We start from the raw sequence: 24,562 nt of genomic DNA, 5'->3' as shown, positions 1-24,562 counted from the left end.
AAGAAACTTGGCTTCAACTTTGTTTTCTTAATCCACTAAGCAACCTCAGGAGTAAAAGACAATCACATGCCCCGCATGCCTGGCGTAATTTTCATAACCCTTTAAGTGTTGGAACACTCACTCACTGCCGTGTGTCCCGGGTGGAGGGGCGGTAACGGGCTGCGGAGAAGTGTGTGAGCACACACCAGGTTGACTTAGCGATGCTTAGGAGTCCAGGCAGGTCAGTACAGCATGTGGAGCAGCGTGTGCAGCCCCTGTGCTACTGTTCTCTCTCCGGGGCTCACTCACGCCCACCACCCCCTCCCTAGGACACGCATGTACACAGCTGGTGAAGTAAGCCCGCTTTTCCCAGTCGAGTTGTTCTTGCTGGTCTCCAAAGGGTGGCTCTGCCAATTTTTTTCCCTTACTCCTTACCCAAACTCCTTTCTTCGCAGCAGGACTGAAAGATTATCTGAGGGACACCCCCAAAACTATACCCCATAAGTCCACTCTATCAACAACCAACAGGTTTTCGGGGACGGAAATTAGACTGCTTTTTCAGACAAGGTCTCACTATGTGTTGCTGGCTGGTACACCACGCTGATCCTGAACCAGCAAAGATCAGCCCGCTCTGCCTCCCAAGCGCTGGGACTGAAAGCGTCCACCACCCCAGCCCCAGGCTGCTCTCCTTCCACCGTGCACAGCTTCACGCGGGGTTTCTTCTGCAGCTGAGGACAACACTACCTCTTTGGTCATGCTTCACGCCTGAGGCTAGCCATGGTCGAAACCGCCTCTCCCTAAAGCAACCCTTACTTGGTGTCCTCTCCAGTACTCAGAGTCTGTTCTCCCTGAAGCCTCCTCTCTCGTGTGAGAACACAACACGGGCAAGCATTTATAACCTTTGTGGAATTCCTCTGCGTAAGTCACTAAGTCCAATTACATCCAACTAGCTGGCCTCTCTACCAGGCCAACGTTACACAAAGCAAATAAAATTCCCAGAGGGGAAATCAATCTTGTTAAGATAAACAGATAAGAGACATGGAAATGACGGTATGTGCTGAACTCTGTATGTATGGACCTCTTAATTCAAGGAGCGTGTGTGGCTGCTTCCTCCCAATTGAAACACTTCCTTGCAAAGGCAGGACAGGGCTGGTAAGAAGCAAGGTAGTGAAATTTACAAGGCCCTGCTCCAGGGTCACCAAAGAGGGATCAGCTGTGGGGAGGGCAAGCTGTCTCCGTAGAGCTGCCTGAGAGTTGTGTGAACTGTGCAGGACCGGCTGGAATGTAGCTTTCTGGATTTTGCCACCATGCCCATGTGGGCTTTTCACCAGGGTGGCTGCCTTTGAGCCACCTGGGCTCCAGTAAGGAACACTAATGAACTCACTGGCTCACCAAGCAGGCTGGGGTGGCATCAGTTCTTGCTTCTACTTTCAGTGCCTTACCTGAGGTAAACAGATGTCTGTTTATGCCTCCCTAGAGTAGCCTAGAATATCAGTTCTCAACCTAGGGGTCCAATGACCTTTCACGGGTCCTTCACTTCCACCTAAGACCAGATACATTGTGATTCATCACAGTAGCAAAATGACAGTTACAAAGTAGCAACAAAAGTAACTGTAAATGTAAAAATAAAATAAGTAAATGGATGGGGGGTCAGCACAGCATGAGGAGCTGTACTGAAGCCCAACACCACAGCACTGCAAAGGTTAGAGCCACTGCCCTAGCAGAAGGCAGACAGCAGCACTCACTGCTCTCCAGCCGCTGGCTACCAGGCACCACGCTAGGTATTAGCTATGCAAAAATGCCCAAAGCCAGGGCTTCAGGCTCTGCTGAGCAAAGGCTCAGCACACGGTTACATGTGCCCGATAAGACCACTGGAGAGCCGAACATTAGAACAGCGGGCCCGTAGAGGCAAGACTGTGGCGGCCAATTGTGAGGTACTGAACTCCCTCCCTTATTATCTTCCATGAGGAGGAGAATGTACCACGTGGGTTTTGTTTTTCCAACTGAAAACCAAGTTAGTAGCTGTAATCAGTTACATAAAATCTTTCATTTCCAATGTTATCTTAGTCTCAATCCAAACAAACTACTGTTGAATTTTACTGTCCTCATGGCTTAAAATATTTTCACTTTGTTGAAGAAAATTGTTTCTGACTCGGAGGGAAATAATCTTATGACATTAAAGAATTTAGATGGCGGGTTCAGAATCGACTCTATGGTGGTAGGAATGTCACAATGAAATGAGAAAAGGAACAGCAATTTCATATCACCAGATCTTATTTTCTCGGGTAGAAAGAGAATGGATACACCTTACTACTAAAGCTTGTGAGGAAAATAAATAAATTATATATATATATATAAATATATATATATATATAAATATATATATATATAAATGCAGCTTGGTTTGGTGGTGCACACCTTTAATCTGAGGGCTGTGGAAAGCAGAGGCAGGCATATCTTAGCCTAGTCTACATAGGGAGTTATAGGCCAGCCACGGCTATAAAGTTTCAAAATTAAGAAAACAAATACATAAAAGAAACTATTTATAAAATTATCTCATGATTTTTCTCAAACAAAAATGGAAAAAGCAGAAAAATCCTCTTGAATCAAGTGCTACCTAAAGGCTCTAGTCCAGTCCCTCCCAATCCGTGAGATCTGCCCACAGACCTGCATCTCGCCCACCACAGCTCCTACACCCCTCGCTCCAGTCTCGCCTTCAGAACGGGGCTTTTGAAACAAGGGACTTAAAGTTTCCAATGACTATTTTACATGCGCTTATAGAGGGCAGAATTAGACATCTACCTGGTGGGACTCAAAAGCATGATTATATCTAGTATCTTAGCGATAAGATTCTAAAGCTGTGTCGAGCTGAAAAATAAAAGAGAAAGTAGAACAGATGTCAACTGGCCACTCACTAAAGCTCTCCCATAGTGACGAAGGGAAAGGCAGGATAGTAAGACGGTCTCACCAGCCATTTACCTAACAGCCGTGTCCTTCCCTCCTCGCCACCCACAGAACTACACCAGAAGAGTGAGAGCCAACATTCACAGAAGCATGACCAACAGAGAGATAGCTGACAGACACAGAAAGGGAGAACTCACCTGCAGTAGCCAGTGCCGTTGTGGTAGGTGACACAGGTCCCCTCATTCACACAGGGCTCTTGACCACCTCGACACTGCAAAGCTGAAATAAAAGACAAACCGGGATCAGAAACCATTCCCGTGTCACCTCTGCCCTGCATTCCCTTTAGACTTTGACTTGCCGCCGTTCGCTCCAGGTATGGAAGCACAGATGTGCATCCCACAGCCTCCTGCCTCTCTGTGACTCATCATGTCTGGCAGTCACACGTCTCAGGGACAGTAAAGCTGCAGTGACCATAACAGGCCGTGAGCCTTTCAGGATTGACACACTTCAGAAAAGTGTGTAAGAGCCCATCGTTGACTACTTAAGGTCTGAGTGGACCGTGGTTAACCATGCTAAGGGATTGCTTAGCTTCAGATGAAGTTTTCATAGGGCAGGCCACTTTAGTAAGAAGTCAGAAGTATCACCTGCCACCAACGGGACCCAGAATAAAGGAGAAACTAATCTATGGAAACCCACGCTCCACAACCTTCACTGATTTCAGCCAACAGAGGAAGAAGTCTACCCAGCTCCACACTTACAGCACCTGGAAGTTTAGCTTTTAGAACTGGAATTTTCTTTCTCTCTCGAGTGTTTTCTCTCTCTCTCTCTCTCTCTCTCTCTCTCTCTCTCTGTTATTTTTGGGTTTTTTGTTTGTTTGTTTGTTTTGTTTTTCGAGACAGGGTTTCACTGTTTAGTTCTGGAACTGTCTGTTCTGGAACTCCCTATGTAAACCAGGCTGGCCTTGAACTCACAGAGATCCACCCGCCTCTGCCTCCCAAGTGCTGGGACTAGATGCGTGAGTCACCACCACCTGGCTAGGATTAGATATATACACCAAATATATGCCAAACTCTTAAGGACAACTAGAAAGGCAAGACAAAACCCACTCTAACAGTCAGCAGGCTCATAAATCTCTTGGAAGTATTTCTCGAGCACTGTTCACAGATGACAACAACCTTGAGAGGTGGTGGTTCATTTCATCACACATGTTCCGCAGCTGAGGAAACAGAGTAGGTAAGCGCCCTGTCCATCATCACAAGCAGCAAGGCAGAGCCAGACACAAAACTGACTTAGGCTGAGCAGACCCAGAGACTGTGCTCTGAGCTACAGAGATAGGCTACTTCCCACAACCATGGCTAGGCGGCTGTTATGATGACCATGAGTTGAGCAATGAGGGCCAGAGAGGTGGAGTGGCTTCCTCATGAGGAATCACATCCTATGTGATCTAGGCCTCTCACTCAGCCCGGCCCTTCTCTGAAACAGCTGTTGGCATGACGGGAGCAATCACTGGGCTGTGCACTGAGCAAGCAGACTCAGGAAGAGGGATCTTCTCCCCGATCCCACTTCCCTGTAAGGCTCGAGAGCTCCCTCTTCCCACACTGATAAGCTCCATGCAACGTCTATAATTAAAACAGTTAATGTCAGGTTACTTCCTCCATACCGCAGTTCTCAAACTGATTTTTTCATTCTCTTTAGACACTTTTATTATTTTCAGTGAGGACTTTCAGGCTTTTTTCTAATTGCTTTTTCCTCTCCCTCTTTAAATAAAAAGGAAACTGTCTCCGGACAGGGCTACCCTGAAAGCATGGAGCAAATTTCAGCTCTGCATCCTGCAAGAATCCGAAGGAGTAAACGCCATCATGAGTCCTGCCTCCTGCCTCCTGAACCTGGCTGTACAACTGCAGGCAAGGCACAACCTCAGAGGGCTCAATTCCCTACTTATGAACCAATCTTTGGTAAACTAAATGCCCCAAGCGTCTCCTGTAACCCAGCAGTAAGTGGCACTACATAAAAGGGGCTAGGGAGATGGCTCAGCTGGTGGCAGCACTTGCTGCGCAGCCATGAGGACCTGAGTTTATCCCCAGCACGTAAGCACAAAGCCAGGCAAGGTGTGCATGCCTATGATCTCAACTTGGAGAGAGGGCATAAACAGGCAGCGCCTAAGAGCTCACTGCATGGCCAGGCTAATCCCGCAAAGGAAGTTTCTAGTCTCAAGACAGTGAGGGAGTCCTCTGACCCTGACATGTGCAGACAGGGTCCCTCACCTTCACACTCATGTGCATGTACCACACACAAACACATAAACATCACACCACACACACGGTAGTAATATATAAGAAATACACCAAGTTTTAAGACGTACATAAATATATGCTGTATACATGAAGAAATTTATCCAGGATAGCATCAAAGACCCAGCCACCCATGACTCAGTCATGGCAGGAAGGAAAAAAATCACAGCTTGTTCCTATTAAGTGCCCTGGCAAATCATTACAGTGACAGCTTCATAGAATGCAAACAACCCAAAGTCAATATGTGGCAATCAATCTAGCAAATATCTTTACAGCCTTGCCTTAGAGAACCAATCCAATTCACTGGCCAAAAAAAGAGGTGGGCTTTCCGGGTTAATAATTAATGCCACTTGGCTGGTCTGTGGCATTCCGCTACCTTGAACCTCTAGCACTTACTAAGGTGCAGTGTTCAAGCTGCAGTTCCATCAGCAGCGGCTAGTCCATCAGCACCCAGACCGACTCCGCAGCCCCAGTGAGCTCCCCAGGGAGGCTCCAGGTCCAAGGGACCCCACCCTTGAGAGCAGAACAAATGCACGAAGTCGTGAGTGTCCAACTCAAGAAGGCTCCTAAATTATTTAATTCAACCACCAAAGAATTTAGAAAATGTAGGTGGTAGCAGTTTGGATAAACAAAAGAAAAATAAACTTTGAGACTCGTGACTTTATTCTAGGACCATTTCTGGTGAATACTGTAATTACGTGCCATATAAAAAATAAAAACGTTGGTAAACGAAACCACTACAGCAGAGACTGGGAGAGACCACACCTAAAGATCCAACGGTCTTACGTTCCAGGCAACTGTTTCAGTTTAGCAACTTGAATGCAAATATGAAGGCAGCTCACGTGTCAGAAGGTGACGTGTTTGATCAAATCAAAGAGCTGATGGGGCCTTGGACTCCAGGCCAGCTTTTCTTCATAAATTGCACAGAGAAGCAGAGCATGGTCAGTCTTTCATATTGTTGTCTATACTTCTTGTCCATGCACACCACAAAAAAAGCAAAAGTGCCAGGTGGTGGCGGTGCATGTCTTATGAGTCCCAACTATCTGTGAGTTCGAGGCCAGGTCTACTGGGTGAGTTTCAGGACAGTCAGAGCTGTTACACAGAGGAACTCTGTCTTAAAAAAAAAAAAAAAAAAAAAAGCAAAAACAAACAAAAAGATGGACTTATCACTCAGCCACTTAGCAATGTGACACAAATTTAGAAGCAGCTTCCAGTATCACATGTTTTCAATGCAAAGCTCAGGCTTTCTTTTCTCTTTTCTCTCCCAACCCCTCAGGTTTTTTTGAGGCAGGGTCTCACTGTAGCCCTGTCTGTCCTGGAACTCACTCTCCAGACCAAACTGGCTTTGAACTCAGAGATCCACCTGCCTCTGCCTCCCGAGTTCTGGGATCAAGGATGTGCCCCTCATGCCCAGCTGAGACAGGCTTTTCATACTCAGAGCAGCGCATCTACTGGGTATGCAGATGCAGGCCCTACCCCAATGTCAGGGATACTGTGGTCAACAAACAAGAGATCCTGTCTCACAAACACTGTTTCTTTTAGGGGAAAATGGATGACAAAAAATATGTAAATAAAGCCACTTTAGACAGTGGTATGTTTTAGAAGAAACGAAATCCAGAAATGAGGCACAAACCAGTCACAAAGTCCTCAGATGGTAAGAAAGACCAACCTGAGCAGAGCAGAGCGCCCAGGCAGAGGAAACGAACATTTTAGTCTTGAGACAGGGATTAAACAATGGTCACAGGAGAAAGGCCGTGGAGGCCAGGATGGGCTAGATCACCAAGGTCTGGTCAGGGTCACAGCTGCTACTTCAAGCCCGTGAACTTCAAAGGAAAACGACACAATTTAACACGGAGTGTGATACCAATAAACGGGGTGAATTCCTCCCAGTCGCCAGCACCAGCCTCCAATAAAACAGACAAGCCACGCAGAGCCGACTGCTCTCCTTTTAAAAAGACAATAAAGAGAAATGACTCACTAAATGTACAGCTAGCACTACACATGAGCCAAAAGGCCACAGCACCTATGAGCACGGCCCTCAACCAGCACTGCGGGGAGACAGATCAACCATGAACAGTCTCTGGCCACACTGTCCTAGCAGCCCAGGGAAGCAAGAGACAGAACAGAGAGGAGGTGACCTAGCCAAATGACTCTAAGAAAAATACAAACACAGCAAAACCTGCTTTTATTAGATGCCTTCGGTATACCCTCTTGATACCCAACATCAAAATCTCTCCACAAAAAAACTAAGAAAGAGCACAGACCCTCAGTGCCGTTCAGTCCAGACTAGGCTCCAAGTTCCTTCAAGTTTATCGGCCTCCACTGTACACAAACCCTGCCATCAGCAAGGCCAGTGTCATCGATTTTCACCACGGCCAATGCCAGGTGTCCAGCCTTGGTGGATTCCTCATCGCGATTTCCTAGGCTCTCCAGAGCTTTTCAGGCCATGCCAGCTCCGTACCACAGGCCTAAAAGCCTCCCTTTGTTTTAAGAATCTCTAACATGAGTAATTAAGTCTGGTACCCCAGACGGTGTAATCTGAGCAGCCTTCAGTGTGTTTCACTCGCTGCTCTGACAAGGGATGTTTTAAATTGGCATTACTTCTTGCTTTGTAGCCTCTTCAAATAAGCCTCTGTCTGTTGTCTGCCTCACATGACTCTCCTCATTCCCTGCTTGCTCCGCCTGCAGCGAGTACGCCCACTGCTCCCTCAGACAACATTCTAACAACGCCCTGAATGGCTGCAGATCCTGAAATATGTGAAGAGCAGTGGCACAGGGCGCTTCTTTTTTCCCCTTCAACGTTTATGCAAATTTCAAGTAGCAGAATCTGAGAGATGAAGTCTGGGTTGCTGGCTGGGACTTGGCCGTGTCCCTCTGTTGCTTCTGGCACAGGGCCTCTGAACCGAGCGCCGTCAAGTGAGCTCGCTCGGCGATGCTTTCTAAAATGACTGCTTGCATTACTACCCAAAATAGGAGAACGGAGGGCAGACAGGGAGACACCAGGGATTTGCAGTGCTTTCCACAGAGCCCTTCAATTTCAAACAACAAAGCTTTCGCTACATTTTTTCTATCCTTTATTTTTTTGGCAGGAGTGAGGGGAGTCAGCCATGGGGGTGGGGGAGCAAACAAACAGAGTGCGGAAGTCCCAAGTGTCACATTCAAACAGAAGCAAAGTAGAGTATCCGTCTTTCTCCTGGAGTCAGTCTTGATTAAAAGGAAAGGAGGAACACAGCAGGGAGACACTGACTTTTATTTTCCCAATAATGTGTCAAGGATCTCTGGGCTCTTCACAGAGATTACCCAATAGGAACTGTTTCCTACCTAAAATATGCTGACTCCAGGTCCACACAGGACAGCTGGAGACTGAAACCTGCTGTGGTTTGGAAAAAGAAACAACAGTATTTTGGCCTAGCCCAGGCTGGCCTGGCACTAACAATGGAATCCAGCCTAGCCTTCAACTCCTGGACAATCCTCTTGCCTATCTCTCAGGTGAGGAAAAAAAAATCATCCCTATGAATTAACAAGCCTACAGTAATTCTTGATTCTAAAAACTGAAATTTTGTCCTAACTCATAATACTGAACCCTTTGGTTGGGGGGGGGGGGGGGGGGGGAGGGCAGGGGAGATGTAACTCATCAAAGTGCTGTGTTCCACTCTGTGTTTACTATGTGATGCGGTTTTTTTTTTTCCTTCTTCCTTTACTTTTGGCTCATCAGGACTATAGAAAAAAATTAAAAACTTCAAATGTGAACCGAAGCAAATGAGATCAATTAGCTAAGTTCCAGTCCTTGTGTCTTGGAGATTACACTATAAGAGACACACGATTTGAAAACCCACCCAGTCTATTAACAGCTTCTCTGCAACCTCCTCCCTTGGGCCAGCACCATACAAGAGGATCCCCTTTCTCCCGCTCCTGCTTGCTAATCCCTACTTGCATTCTGAAGCAGGAAGCTAGCTTCCTCAGCAGGCAGCACCATCCTCCTGTGTGGCCTGGATGCTGCTTCCACCAGAGCTCCGGCAGCTGCGTCACGGTCTCACCAACACGACTCCGAAAGCTCCTGAAAGGCAATGGCTCCAAGTGCCTGGCCCATGGGAGGCGTGCAGTACTCACTTGACATTATATCTAAGACAAAGCCCTGTGAACAGACTCAGGGACCAGCTATGTATGTAAAATGTTCCATGAGCACAGAAACACCCAAATGAGACTCTGATACAGATTTTACTTTTTTCGGGATAAGAAGGAAAATAAAAGGAGGAAGACGGCAGAAACGTCTGGGCCTTTAACAAGGCAAAAGCTGAGAAAGTAGAATAGACATTTCTAATCTCAGCAAAACTAAAACACTTTTCAAAGTTCCTGTCTTAAATATGCACGAGTGGAGGCTCGAGATATGCCATGGTGGCTAAGGGTACATACTGCTCTTCTCAGCACCCACATGGAAAGGCTCACCGCCACCTGGAGAGGGCAACAGGGGACCCGAGGATGCCCTCTTCTGGCTGTGGTGAGCACCTGCACTCATGTGTGTGCGTGCGTGCACACACACATGAATATATGCATAACTAAAATAAGTCTTTAAAATAAAGTAAGATCTGCATGAGTGGTGATGTCCCCTCTGACCTAACCCCCACACTTTTAGACATGTGTACCGAGGAAGGGACACAGACTGAAGAAGCTGAACAGAAGCAGAATCTACAACTCACTGACACATAAGAAAAAAATAAAACAAAAAACAAAACAAAGCACACCTCAACAACAAAAACACAGGAAACTCAAGTGAGGAAGCCTGTTATCCTTTCACAGTGACGAGTGCCTTTGCTCCTGGCACGTCCATTGATCAGTATGCCCCAGCACGGTCCCAGAAGCCCTGGGGTATTTCCTCAGCGTAGATACCAACCAGGGAAGAAATGACACTAACCAAAACAGACACAAGGCTCACAGGCCCACAAAGCTCACAACTGTACTAACTAACGTCTCCAGAAAGGGAGACGCACCATCCCCAGAGGCTAAACAAAAAGTGCACTAGAGGCCAGTCCGAGCTGGAACTGTCATCTTCTACCTGATCTGCTGAACCATCTCTATCTGTGTCCTCTGATCAAGACAAAGCTTGCCTGCCACCAACTTCCTGCACTTTTAGTAGCCCTCCCTATTATAGGGTTGTTTTTTTTTTTTTTTAAAAAAAAAAAACTATTTGGGTAAGCACAACTTAATATTTTTAAAACCCCATAATTTTAAACAGAAGCTTTTAAGTGCCTTTACTGGAAAAAAATGTATAAGTATATATAATTTTCTTGCTCCCCTCCCCCAAACAGCAGCAAAGTGTTCTTTTAGCTTAAATTGCTCAGAGTAGTTTTAAATGGAGAAGACAATGTCTAGTGTTTGTTCATCCAGAGGTAGAGTTCACCAAAAAACCGCTTAGACACAAAGTTATATTAAAAAAGAAAAAACCTGTGATTGTTAAATGCTATCGCAAAACATTGTGGCTACTTCCCAAAACCAAGCAGGGAAAATCCAGAGATGAGTCTCAGATTTCCTCACCAGCGTCCATCCTCGTGGTTTTTTTCAAAAATACCCATGTGTAGTGGGAAAGGAGGCTGTTCACAAGAGCCACCATCACACCGTGCCTATGTGCAGATGGTGACTAGGCACAGAATGCAGCCATGTGTTCCCAAGTGTACAAGTCTGCAGAGGGTGGCTTCTAGAGGATCATCCGGGTCACAGACACTCTATACCACAGCCCCAAACAAACCCCACTCACCCATGCATGGCATTCAACCCCTGCATTCCTGCACACGTCACTGAGAATCACCTAAACCCAAGAGCCTCAAAAGAGCCTAAATCCCTGGTCTATATCTGATACTCCAAATCAGCACAGAAACACGCTGTGAGAAAAGTGAATCTTGAGATTGGAGATGGTGGATGCATATCACACCCAGAGCCAGCAGGGTGTTCGGCATCCCCACTATGGTACCCATGAAGGGAACACATGGTACACATCACACACCCAGGGCCCGGGACCAGAGGGAGCCAGCAGGGTGTTCGGCATCCCCACTATGGTGCCCATGAAGAGGACACACAGGACACAGGCTACACTTCAGTCTTTAGTCTTACTTTTCAGTTTCTCCACTTATTTCCTCGCACGGAAATTTAAGATAACTCAGCGTGAGGAAGAAGCGGCAGCCGCATGAAGCTGAGCTGATGAGAGCTGTGGAATCGCACACCAGGGAGCACCGCTGCCAAACCCCAGTCCCCCAACTAAGTCAACTCAGAAACCCCAGGGTTATGAAGCCCATGGAAAAGTTCTCCTCAGGTCTAGAGAGACCAAGAGATGGCTCTGTGCCACCTTCCGTCCGGTGGTCTCGGAAAGGCCACAAGGGACAATGCAAACTCTAAAATACTAAATTAAAATTTGAGGGTAATGTCTGTACAAGGTGCGGCCCCCTCCCTCTGCCACTCATGAACAAGTAACAAATTCCCTGATCCAGAAGGATCTGGAAGAGTGAATGCACGGCTTACTCCCACTTCTTCCTTTCTGCCGTTCCCTCTCTGCCCAAGAGTTCCAGAGGGAAGCATGCGGCCATTTCTGCTCCACTAGGTGAACCCAGCTGTCAGGGCAGGCCCACGGTCAATGCCTGGGCAATGATCGCCAAGCTGGACTGCCCATGGGATGGAGACCAGTAATTTTCTATCTCCCACCAAGAGGATGATAAACAAGGCCTTAATTTCCCACAAAGCACAAGGAAAACCCGCAAAATGACAGTTTATTAGAGCCTTCTAAGGACACAGAGACCCGGTAGAGGAGGTACCTTAATCCCCTTCGTTTAACACTAAGATTCTCTCCTCGATAACAGTTCATGCCACTCTGGGGGACACTGGAGTGAGAGGCCTCTGAACAAGAGGGATTTACAGAGGAGTTTACCAGTCAGACCACGCTGGGCCCAGTGAGAAAGGCCTTCCCACCACCACCTCACCACATTACGGGGTCAAGTCCTTAGGAACAACCAGTATTGGTGCCAGTGAGCCTGGGTTCAAACAGAGGGAGAAAGGAGTCAGTGACAGGGTTGATGGTACAGAGCTGGAGAGTAAACACCCACCCTTCCCCCAACACGATGACCTCATCGAAAATATTAAAACCAGGACATTGTAATCACCTTGGCTATAGGCCCAAATATGTCTCCACGGAAAGTCTCAAATACTCTAGGTTTTATAGCTTAAATTAAAAACACAAACAAACAAATCAAACAAACCAAGGACTTAGCTCTAGCCTGCCACTGCAATGCAATCTGACGTTCAAGCTGCTGCACTTATAGTTAGGGCACGATTGTGATTCTGAGCACAGTGAGCCCCAGCACAGGCCCATGTCTGCACAGAGAACCCCAAACCTGCCACTGGTGACCTCACGGAGGAACTCTGAGGACGTGAGTTTCAGAAATTAGCTAGCCACATCCCAAGCCATATAGCTAGTGGGTCAAAGGCACCTACGCCAACCACAGATGAAGCGGCTGTTGACTAAGCACCAAAGACCACAGAGAGCGCTCAACGGTATGTATTTAAGACCGACACCCCTGCTCCTAATGGACAGGGACTCTCGCCTGATTTCTGCCTCCACCCCTCCACCCAGGTCTATAAATATTTGGTGACCAGGAAGTAAACCAGAAAACTGCTCAGCTCTGTCCCCATAACTGTACACATCCCAACTGGCCAAAGACAACATAAAAATAAACTACTACACTTACAGGCCAACCAGGTGTTTTCATACAAATGATTTCCAGTAATCCCCATGACCCTGTGAGGCATGCAAATTGTCATTAGCACCATTTTGCAAAAGAGGAAACTACATTTCAAAAACTAAGAAACTTGCCTACAGCCATACAGATGAAGGATCCAAGCCAGGGCTAGAATGCGCAGGGTTTTTGTTTTTGTTTGTTTGGTTGGTTGGTTTTTTGTTTTTGTTTTTTTTGAGATGGGTTTTTTTGGTGTAGTGCAGCCCAAGCTGTCATGGAACTCACTCTGTAGAGCAGGCTGGCCTTGAACTTACAGAGATCCACCTGTCACTGCCTTCCAAGTTCTGGGATTAGAGGTGTGCACCACCACCACCCAGAAAATGCAGTTTGGTTTTGTTGTTGTTGTTGTTGATCTACTGATCCTGCATTAGGAAAAAAATAATCCTGTAAACTTGTATAATTCATACCTGTGACTAAAAACGGTCTCATCAAATAGACACCCAAGTACATATGAGCCACGCTATGCCTAAGACCACATGCTTGTGGAAGCCGGGACTAAATTCCCAGTACAGGAGTGGCTGTTAATATTATATTCCAGACCCACCCTTGACACCCATGCCCTAAGAAGACCTGCATTCACTACTACCACCTGCCTTCTCAATAGAGAATCCCACTCTGGAGAGTAGAGCAACTCTGGGAAACAAAATAAGTTACTTTATGTGGTTAAAAGGGGCAGGGAGAGGCTGAAACTGTTGAGAGTTTTTCCTTTAAAGAAAAAGAGCATTGCAACTAAACACCGTTTGACTGTTGAGAGTTTTTCCTTTAAAGAAAAAGAGCATTGCAACTAAACACCGTTTCTTCTCAATAACAAATCAGCACTAAGGAAGGAAGAGAAGCTGCAGGAGTTAGCACTAGAACCAGACCCCAGGAATGACTGCACCCCACTGTGATGAGATTTTTACTCTGACAAATGACAAGTCCATTATCAATAAGCAGTCACCATCACTGGATCAAAGAATCTGTAATTCAAACAGTTAACCATAAATACCTCCAAAATAAAACACACATCTGCAACTGAGCTAATGAAAACTGAACCACTAAACAGGAAAAGCGTGGCCTGCTACTCAGAGGAGGCGGGAACTGACTAATGTGGTAAACCAGAAATGCCATAGGAGACGGAGGATTTTTCCTCAGCTGGACAGCTTCTGTCCAGTTAAAAGAATCAACAAAGACAGAAAAGAGACAAGTCTACCTTCCTAAAATAAGAAGTAAACTACTCTGACACTTGCCCTTAACGTTGCTGGATCCCAGAAAATCTTAGCTCATTTCTCTCCACAAGGCCCAGACACCCAGACTCTTGTTTTCCAAAGAAAAAGTATAAATTTCATTACTGCAGTTTGGCACATTGTCCCAAGAGTGCCACTCTGCTTCATGTCTGCACGACTTACAAACTGTACAAAACAGGGACTGGGGAGGTGGCTCAGGGATTAAGAGCACTGGCTGCTCTTCCAGAGAACCTACGTTTGATTCCCAGCACCCACATGGTGGCTCACAACCATCTGTATGACATCCTTTTTGAGCCTGCATAGCACAGCATGCATGTGGTGCATAGACATACATGCAAGCAAAACATCCATACCCATAAAAAAATAAGTCATTTTAAAAACTGTAACAAAAAGGGGCTGGAGAGATGGCTCAATGGTTAAGAGAACTGGCTGTACTTCCAACAGACACAGGTTCAATTCCCAGCACCCATATGGCCGCTCACAACCATCTGTAACTCCAGTCCTAGGAGATCTTTTGGGCTCTGTGGGCACCACACTGCACACACATGGCTCATAGATATGCATGAAGGCAAAACATCAATAATATAGAGTTTATATAATAAAAAAAGATGTTTAGAAACAGATCACTTCCCTGCGGTCTTACTGGCATGTTTTTAGAGATTTCTCACTCCTGTGTATATGTGTTTGAGTGTAGGTTTGTAGGCAAGAAAAGGGCATCGGATCCCCTGGATCTGGAGTTACAGGTGGTTGTGAGAGTCAGGTGTGAGACCTAGAAACTGTGCTCTCTGTTAAGAGCAGTGCATGCTCACAGCCACTGAACCATCTCTCCTGCCCATCGCTACAACATTTTTAAGGATAGCAGACACCATGCAGCAACCCAGGGCTTTGGATTGGTAGATTAATTAAAATAAAGTTTTAGACTAGAGTACCTTTGTTAAAAAAAAATAGATATGTATGCATGTGCGTGTATGTGTGCACTAAATACTATACCAAATTCAAGACATCCAATGACAAAACAAATCTGAGGAAGAGCAAAACTAAGTTTTGAAAACTATCAGAGCAGGGGAAGGCTACAAGAATAGGAAGAGCAAACAGGCATCTGCTTGTGCATCCAAGCCCATGTGGAACAACAGCTGTCTTTACTCAGCTGGAGGAAAACCACAGGACTGGGAATACCTCACTCCGTGTACTGTCCTGGGCGAACCGGACACTGCTGACTCACCCTCGGCAGGACACTTGGTTCAACTCGTTTTTCCAGTGAGAGTAACGAGCTGAACAGCTCAAGCCCCGAAATGACTGGCATAATCCACAGCTGCAGAAACGTCTAGAAATGTCTACACACACACCACCCATGTCCATTAGTCTGTCTGCTAGGCTGCAGCTAGCCAGCTCTGTTCTGCTTTTTATATCTCAAATGGTATCCAGTATTATTACTGGTTTACCACAAAATGGAAATTCTTCTACTAGCCAAAGCAATCTTTTGCTGCATCTGCTCGGTGCCCCGCTGCCTCAGCTAATCCACACAGGGCTGAGGTTCCAAACTCTGAAATGCAATTAGATATCTATTTGTCTCATGTTTGGCTATATGTCCTGCTCAGCTTGGCCCTGCAAAATGGTCCACAAAAAAAAAAAAAAAAAAAAAAAATCCACAACACTTACAGGATGCTAGTCACCTTCAGCGGGACCCCACACACACACACACACGCATGATACATCACCCTACTCTGTCACTTTAACCTTACTCTCAAGTAGGCTGATTTTTTTTTTAAAGTAAACATTTACCAAGCCCTAAGTCTGGATTCTGAACCAGGCTAGTCACCATAATGATGAGAAGGGAAGACTTAATCACATCAAATACCAGCCAGACCGGTCGAAGGCGGGTTGTTAGTTCTCCTTTTTTCAAAATGAAAACCAGCATTCTCTCAATGACAGATTCGGCTTAATTCACACACATCCCATCTCATCTTCTCCACCCCAGAAGCACAGTCTTTTAATTTGAACAAGAATTCACAAAAGCTGCTTTGCAGAGGGGCATTAGAAACACGGGAGTAAAAGATAATCTATTTGATGAAAGAGCCAATAGCTTTGGCATTAAACTCTTCCATTTACATTCTGGATCAGTGGTCTGCAAAATGAGGTCTGTGTATCCTAGAAGCGGGGGAGGTGCAAGACCCTCCGCTGGGGTGCTGGAGGGAACTTCAGAACCATCGAAAAACCCATGATTAAGCTTCACTAGGAGTGTACACACACAGGAGTGTGGGCAGGCTACTGGCTGTACATTTATATAATTTATAAATATTTACTTAAGAAAAGCCTATGGTCAAAGCAGCATTTTTCTTAGGGCATAGTATTTAAAAGTCTGAAGGTGCTTGCTTGCTTTACCCCCACATCCCACACAGTAGGAAATGTATGCCCTTCAGAGGACACACTGGGCTCACCTTCCCAGCACCTCATTTTCTCAGACACGAGCTGGGGGACAGAGGCACCTGCAAGACAGTCAGGCTTCCCTGTGATCAGGTGCTCAGTTAAAATGAGTCTGGGCAGAAATGTTAAGGAGTGATGACTTTGGTTCCATGCTTGGCTCTGTCGCTTCATTCTTACTTTTCTCTTAGTTTTCTTATTACTCTGGTATCATGTTCCTGTTTCACACCACAGCACGTTACTCTAACCAGTGTCCTAGTTATACTTCAGCACCCATTACAGCTGCCTGCCACCCTCCCGGGTGAGGCCATGACTGCATCTCTCAGCATCTGGAGACTGTAAGACACTAATGAGCACTTGCCAGAAGGGTCTGTAAGCACCCAAGTAACTTCGGAGGTCCTCATCAGGACACTTCTGGACAGACTGTGAGTGCTTCTGATGACTGTGGGGCAGGCTGTGTGGAGAACCAATACAGCTGTCACCCGATCCAGCCAACGCACCACAGCCCTGCTCCTGACCAACATCAGGGGGAGGGTAACAGGAACCCAAACTACCTGCTACCAAAGCGATATATAATGCAGCGAAAGAAAAATGAGGCTGAACGCATGCCAGGGAAGCCAGGTTATAAGGAAAATGGCCCTGAACTCAGCAGAGACCAAAGAAGGAACCGAAGACCATGTACAGAAATGTGAACTTGCTGGTAGGTCACCGTTCTCACTCAAAACAGCTATGGCCACTCTGCCAAAATAATTAGCAGCTACACGAGTCAACAGAGAAACACTCTGCACAACCTGCGCCATTCATTAATGCTATCACGTCCATTCCAACATGCATGCCAGAACTCCCTGGAGAGACATTCTGTCTTTATCTGCAACAGTGGGGCTCTGTGGCCGGATTTTCACCTGCTCAGAGCGGGCTGAGGTTCAAGTTCCCTTTTCAGTCTCTGTCAACATCTCTACAGCTTCCACGACATACTTCCCGGCACGTGGCAGGTAAGACTCAACACCCAGGCATTCCCGGCACTGCTAAGGGAGCAGCTTGATGAAGGGAATGGGGGCTGGGTGTTGTGTGGCCACTATTCTCATGCTCTTGAAGAGCTAGCTTTTCTAAGGCCAAGATTCCAGTCTGTTCAAACGAATCCTCATAGCCTGTGAGCCCACAGCTAAAGAAGCTGGAGCTTCCTTACTTGCAAGCATTTTATTGTCACCAAGGGAAGAAAGACACTTTACTTTGGAACTCAACCGCCACATAGATGTGTACATGCCCCAAACAACACCGATCCTAAATGGGATGCTTTTTACTTTTTCCTTTCCCTAGAATGTGTTGTCGGATACCTATCAAACTGGCTCCACACAGGTTCAAGCCACCAGTCTGAAGCTGAGAGTAGAGAGTGTGATGCCGCAGTCAAGAGTAGCAGGGCCAATAACTAGCCACGTGGACTTGGATAAGTTCTCCACTTTTTCTTTTCTTTCTTTTTTTTAATATTTAGTGTATGGGTGTTTTGCGTACATGCATGTCTTTGTACCAAAGCATTCAATGACCACAGCATCCAGAAGAGGGCGTTGGATCCCTTTGAACTGGAGTTACAGTCAGTTGTGAGCTGTTATAAGGGTGCTGGGAATCGAACTTGGGTCCTCTGGAAGAGCAGCCAGTGCTCTTAACTGCCAAATATCTCTCCAGCCCCAAGTTACCAACCTTCTCAAAGTTCATCATCTTTTAAATTCTGAGGTTTTTCAAAGGAGTAGATGCATCAGCCAGCACTGTGTCTAGCAGAGAGTACACAATCAATGAAGCTGTGCTGACGAGTAGTAAGGCCTTACTCGCCGCATGGAGAAAAGAGCTGTACACATCACTAATCAGGAGGGACAAGTCAATCTGGCCTATGCTCACCGCAGCCCCAGACCTGAAGGAGGTATCTAACATTCTCCTCAAAACTCCACAGCAATTCTACCAGTGCCCAGCACCTGGCGGCACTTGAATATTTGTTGAATGAATACATGCATGCATGAAATGGATGCTTATGAAGAGGCATAAGCCACTTCTCCCATTATTCAACAGAGTAAGAAACTCCTCGATAAAACAGCAAACACATTTGTTAAGCCAGATTTTTATCTGGCACATGACCTGGGCTCATACTGTCCTTACCTGAACTTCTAGAAAATACTCAGGGGGCTTCCTCAAATTCTACAGTTCTTAAACACAGCCACTGTCTGCATGACACTCTTGGTCCCAGCTATGATGGCACTGCTCCCCCAGACTCACCGTATGTGTGACCATTTGTCAAACAATCAGGCCTCATCTGTGGTGTACAAAGACACATGTTCGGAAAACAAGGCACCCGCACGTTAAAACCCCAAACCTACAGTTGGCAACGTGTGAACAAATCAGAGGACATCAAACCTCCCCTCACAGAAAACCATGGAGAAGCTCAAGAATTTCCATGAAAGCCCAGATTTCCATCTCAGTCAGAGGCCCCGCAGCACGGGCAGACTCCAGTCGGAGCCAGGACTCCCAGACGATGGCGGTGTTTGCAAAAAGCCAGACTGCAGTCTCTCCACAGCAGAAAGGGTCTAAAGACCTTCCTAAAGTTGATGGGACATTTTTAAAAATAAGAAGCTTCCACACTTCTGCCAATAAAGTAACCATCCAGTTCTACACAGAGGGACAGGCGGAGGAGCAGGCTTTGCTGTCCCAAACTCACCCCGGTACCTGTAGAGCAAGCTGGTCTGAGGTCTCACAGGTCCATGCATCTACAAATGCATGGCCAGGTCTCCATAGAAGGCATGGATGCTCCTCTCTAAGTGGTGACAAACTGGTACAGGTCATGTTCTTAACATGCAAACTGTCCCTGTGACCTCTCCCTCCCGCCTACTCACGGCGACCCAAATGCACTGCATTAGAAAGTGCCCACAGGTGACTTAGTAGCGGCTGTGACCAAACCGTAAACTAGAAAGGGTGCTGAATACCGTCACAAAGACAGAGCAGCATGGTGTTACAGAAGGCTCCAAGACAGCAAAGAGATTCATTTTCAGTGGCCTACAATACACTGGCCCATCCTGCTGGGTTAGGAAGGCACGCCGTTTAAAAATAAAATAAGTCAATGAAAAACAAGAAACAAAATGAATTCTTTCAAAATCTCTCAAAAGAAAGTGTGTAAACAGAAATTTGGGGAGAAGGGGGTGGGAAAGGCTTTTTTCAGCAGGGCTGCCTCAGCCTTTGATAGGGCAGCCGTCTCTTCATGTGGCCCTGAAGTAATAGCTGAGCTATTATCACTGTTGATAATGACCAGCAGATTCGGATGAGACTATTGCACATCGCCTGTTCTCAGACTCTGGGCTTGTGTAATTGGGTGTGTCAATCTATGTCACTCCACAGATGGTTATTAAGCTCGTTACAACTTCCCTAAATCTATCTTTCATGAGGCCTGAGTAGTGCTCTGGACAGCTATTCTCTGCCAACTGAGAAGAGGCACAGAGATAAACATCTTTTCTGAAAAAATAAAAAAAAAACAGTTCCATTGTTCCTCCCTACACACACACACACACACACACACACACACATATACACACACATGCAACGCACACGCGCGCACACACACACACACACACACACCTATCTTCCTATTAGGCATGACTAATTTCTAATTCAGATATCCAAATTCTCAAATTTACAACTTCACCCCTGTGTAGAATATAACAAATTTACCTACTAATTTACCTCCCCCACTTCTTCCTTTGAGGCCTGTTACCTAGCCTAGGTGGGCCTTGAACTCACAATCCTCCCGCCTTGACTTCCTGAGTACCAGGACTATGCACGACCACATCTCGGTTTCCCAGGTTCCTACACGAAGGTTATACAAATGTTGGAGGGCCTTCTTGGCCACAGGAGCAATCCTGCTGTCAGAGTTCTAGAGATTACAGCAACAGAGACTCAGCTGTCACCTTCTTCCTGGAGAGCGGAGTGCGGCACCATCCTGGTGCATCTGGGTGACGGAGCCGTCACAGAGGAGCTCTGCTGACCAAGCCCAATGTCCGGCGAGAGTCAAACGATGGTCCTTTGCTGTTCTGTGGGTGTCACACTTTTAACTAGCCCCGCACACATGTGACAACTGGGGCACTTTAAGAGGGTTTCCTTGAATAAAAAGTGCATGCACTATGGATGTAGACAAGAGCTGTCATTCCACCATTACCTCAAGACCGACCTGGACACACCACTCGAGTGTGTGGGTTTTCCTTTCTCCTACATATCCAGCAGCTCACATTTCAGCCAGCGAGCATTTTCTCCCATCAACTCCAGCACTTAGCACTCCCACAGAGCTTAGGGTCACACTTCTTTGTGGGTGTGCATGTAAAACTACCACTAACAAAACATGTTCTGTTTCCTCGTTTTGATGAAAAGAAGAAACTTGAAGTGCGCTTGCACAAGTGACAGTGCAATACGGACACACCCATGCACATATGCAACACGTATTCTATTTAGATGTACTGCTACAATCATTAAGGAAAGACATGCCGCCAGCTAGAGCTTAAAATCGCATTAAGGAGTGGCTCCCTGTGCTGTATTCTTGACAAACCTAAGATAATTTTTATGTGGGGAGGGTGAAGTGTGTGCGCGTGTGTGTGTGCGCGCGCGCACTTGCATGATGCATGTGCAATAGCACACATGTGGAGGTCAGAGGCTTCCAGAAATTAAACTCAGGCTGCCAGGCTTAGCAGCAAGCACCTTTATCTACTGAGCCAGCTCAGGGATCGTTGGCTTGGATTTTTGAGACAGGGTCTCCCCTTAGCCCAGGCTGACTTGGAACTCACTATGTAGTCCAGGCTGGCCTTGAACTAGCTGAGATCATCCTGCCTCGGCCTACTGAGTGCTGGGTCTGCTGGTGGTAGCAACCCTGCCCAGTTTAACCTCGGGGAGCTTTAAGGAACAGTCGCTCTGGCCCACGTGGAAAGAAACAAAGTCTGACATATAAAGGCTGGATGATAAACAAGGAAAGAGGATGAGGAGAACAAACAAAATGAAAGCGAGCGAGCGGGCATGCGGACCCAATGTGGGCTCCAGCTGTGTCAGCGACGCTTCCTGCCAGCTCTGCTCTGTGTCCACACCCGTTAGGAGGACAGAGACAAGTGGCCAGAGCAACACTTGGACAGCACAGCTTTGGGGAAGGCTAGGCACTTTCTGGGGGAAGAATCATTGCATTCTAATCAACAGAGTCGATCAAACACAAGGAAAGCCTTCCATAGCATGGGAAACAGAATCCAGATTGAGGGGTTCTATGGAGGAAGCATGCAGCATAAGGAAATGAGCTACCATACATGTAAGAACCCCGGCTCCAGGCCTGGCTCTGTCAGATACTAACCATGTGACTTCGAAGAATTCCCTGAAGATACTTGAGATTCACTATTCTCATCTATAAAACTGGCATAATTAGCCTTCTTTCCTTGGCAGAGTTGATTTGAGGCTCAAATAAGATAGGAATTGAGTATAAACTGGGAAACACTAATGTAATTATTTCATAAGAATAAAATTCCCAGTCTGAAGTTCTACACAGCATAAAAAAGTCCTCACTCAGCTAAGGGCAGAATGATGAACGGCAGCACAGTTCCAATCAGGAAAGCCCCTTCCCCAGTCACAGGGCACAGAGAGTGGACAGCACTGGGCGATGAAACATCAGCCACTTCTGAAAGCGGCCTCCCCACTGTCCCCTACTGTCTCAGCCACACTGGAATCAGACACAGGAGCAGGCACCAAGCCACCCAGTCTTCTCTGGAGCAAACTTCAGTGGAGGTGTCTTCACATACCAACAGCTTCCTAGCAGCTCAAACCTGATCTCCACGGACCTGGGGATTAAAAACAGAAGCAATCGGCCAGGCGGCGGTGGCGCACGCCTTTAATCCCAGCACTCGGGAGGCAGAGGCAGGCGGATCTCTGTGAGTTCGAGGCCAGCCTGGTCTACAAGAGCTAGCTCCAGGATAGGCTCTAAAAAAGTTGCAGAGAAACCCTGTCTTGAAAAACCAAAAAAAAAAAAAAAAAAAAAAAAAAGAAGCAATCCCACCAAGGTAGCTTCGCACTGAACGAGTTCTTCAGCTTGGCTTTTCCTGAGCAGTATATCTCTATGAATTAACTCTTTTGAGGAGAGAGGTGCAAGAGGCTGCAAGCTACAAAGAAAGCAACTGGAAATGAGCGGTAAGCTCTGAACTAACCTACAAGCGAGAGGACCAAACAGCGAGGCTTCCAGCCTGCATGTCTGGCAATCCATAGTCTTGCCTTGGTGATGAAGCAGAGCTTCATTGGGGTCCAGGGGAGAAAGTTCCCACTGTGGAATTACCATGAGCATACTGCCTTGGAAAGTTCAGGGACCCCCACAGATGAGTGCCTCCTTTGTGCCCAGAGCCAGGCAGGCATAATTAAATGTTGTTTTAGTCTTTAAAAGCATGCTGCAGGTTAGTTATTACTATTATTCCCATTACATAGATGAGAGAACTGAGGTCTGAAGATTTTAAGGGCTTGTCTGATGTTCTCAGCTGATAAAAACCAAAGTCAAGTCTGTCTAGCTACAAAGACGACCCGTGTGCCCCAGAAAGGGTATCTGCAGTCGCGCTGATGGGTGCTTAGACATAATCAGCGTTGACTCCCACCTACCTTTCATTAAGTGACTCTCAACCATTCTCCCCCTTACTGTTCAACCAGTGGTAAACAACCCTTGCAAGAAAATCAGGTGTGTTTGAGAAGATTCCCATGTTTGCGCGCCCGGGACAGCAGAACAGAGAAGATACACACTCTGGATTCCTTCTCATACACCAGTTTCCAGGGTCAGAGGAGATGGCCAGAAGGGGAAAGTTCTTAGGCGGGTTGGAGCTGGGTAGTTCAGTATCTGATTTAGTAGGTTAGAACTGGGTAGTTTAGTATCTGGTTAGGCGGGTTAGAACTGGGTAGTTTAGTATCTGGTTAGGTGGGTTAGAACTGGGTAGTTCAGTATCTGGTTTAGTAGGTTAAAAATGGGTAATTTAGTATCTGGTTAGGTGGGTTAGAACTGGGTAGTTCAGTACCTGGTTTAGTAGGTTAGAACTGGGTAGTTCAGTATCTGGTTAGGCGGGTTAGAACTGGGTAGTTTAGTATCTGGTTAGGCGGGTTAGAACTGGGTAGTTTAGTATCTGGTTAGGTGGGTTAGAACTGGGTAGTTCAGTATCTGGTTTAGTAGGTTAAAAATGGGTAATTTAGTATCTGGTTAGGTGGGTTAGAACTGGGTAGTTCAGTACCTGGTTTAGTAGGTTAGAACTGGGTAGTTCAGTATCTGGTTAGGCGGGTTAGAACTGGGTAGTTCAGTATCTGGTTAGGCGGGTTAGAACTGGGTAGTTTAGTATCTGGTTAGGTGGGTTAGAACTGGGTAGTTCAGTATCTGGTTAGGCGGGTTAGAACTGGGAAGTTCAGTACTTGTTAGGCGGGTTAGAACTGGGTAGTTTAGTATCTGGTTAGGTGGGTTAGAACTGGGTAGTTTAGTATCTAGTCAGGCGGGTTAGAACTGGGTAGTTTAGTATCTAGTCAGGCGGGTTAGAATTGGGTTGTTTTAATAGCAGGCTGTGTCCATCGTTGAGAGACTGAAGCATTCCAATCTTTTACCCTGTGTCTCACGTCTCTTTTTGAAGGATACAACTGCACAGTCCGGAGAAAGCTATTTAGAACCAAAGAGCCTGCCAGAAAACATTCTGAGCACAAACAGAACTCGAGGTTACCATTTTTAATGTTTCTCAACTTGTCATTACCAAAAAAAAGCAATACATATTCAATCCTGATCTCAATCTACTGAAGATTTCTTTGGAAGGGGTCCAGAAACAACATGGAAAAGACAACTAAACAATTTTTTTCATTTTTGTTTATCTAAATAAATACATCTTAGAAAAAGTTTTAGACGGAACTGGAATTCTTCCAAATCAAAGTGGGTAGTTTTCATAATTTCCATAATATT

General features: G+C 46.3%; 1 protein-coding gene across 4 annotated transcripts in view; it reads right to left on the bottom strand.

The window, feature by feature from the left end:
* Positions 1–24,562, bottom strand: part of Notch2 (notch receptor 2) — a 139,646-nt gene that overhangs the window by 99,575 nt on the left and 15,509 nt on the right. Inside the window, exon 2 of one of the 4 annotated variants that reach the window (XM_038311057.1) lies at positions 3,081–3,162. In XM_038311057.1, the coding sequence (XP_038166985.1) occupies positions 3,081–3,162 (82 nt within the window). Of the gene's footprint in view, positions 1–121; positions 462–723; positions 746–792; positions 822–3,080; positions 3,163–24,562 lie in introns of those variants that run through there. The other 3 variants (XM_038311060.1, XM_038311058.1, XM_038311059.1) reach the window with 3 other exon arrangements.

This window comes from Arvicola amphibius, chromosome 14 (genome assembly GCF_903992535.2).
Source record: "Arvicola amphibius chromosome 14, mArvAmp1.2, whole genome shotgun sequence".
NCBI lineage: Eukaryota > Metazoa > Chordata > Mammalia > Rodentia > Cricetidae > Arvicola > Arvicola amphibius.
This window is presented reverse-complemented; position numbering and strand designations above follow the sequence as displayed.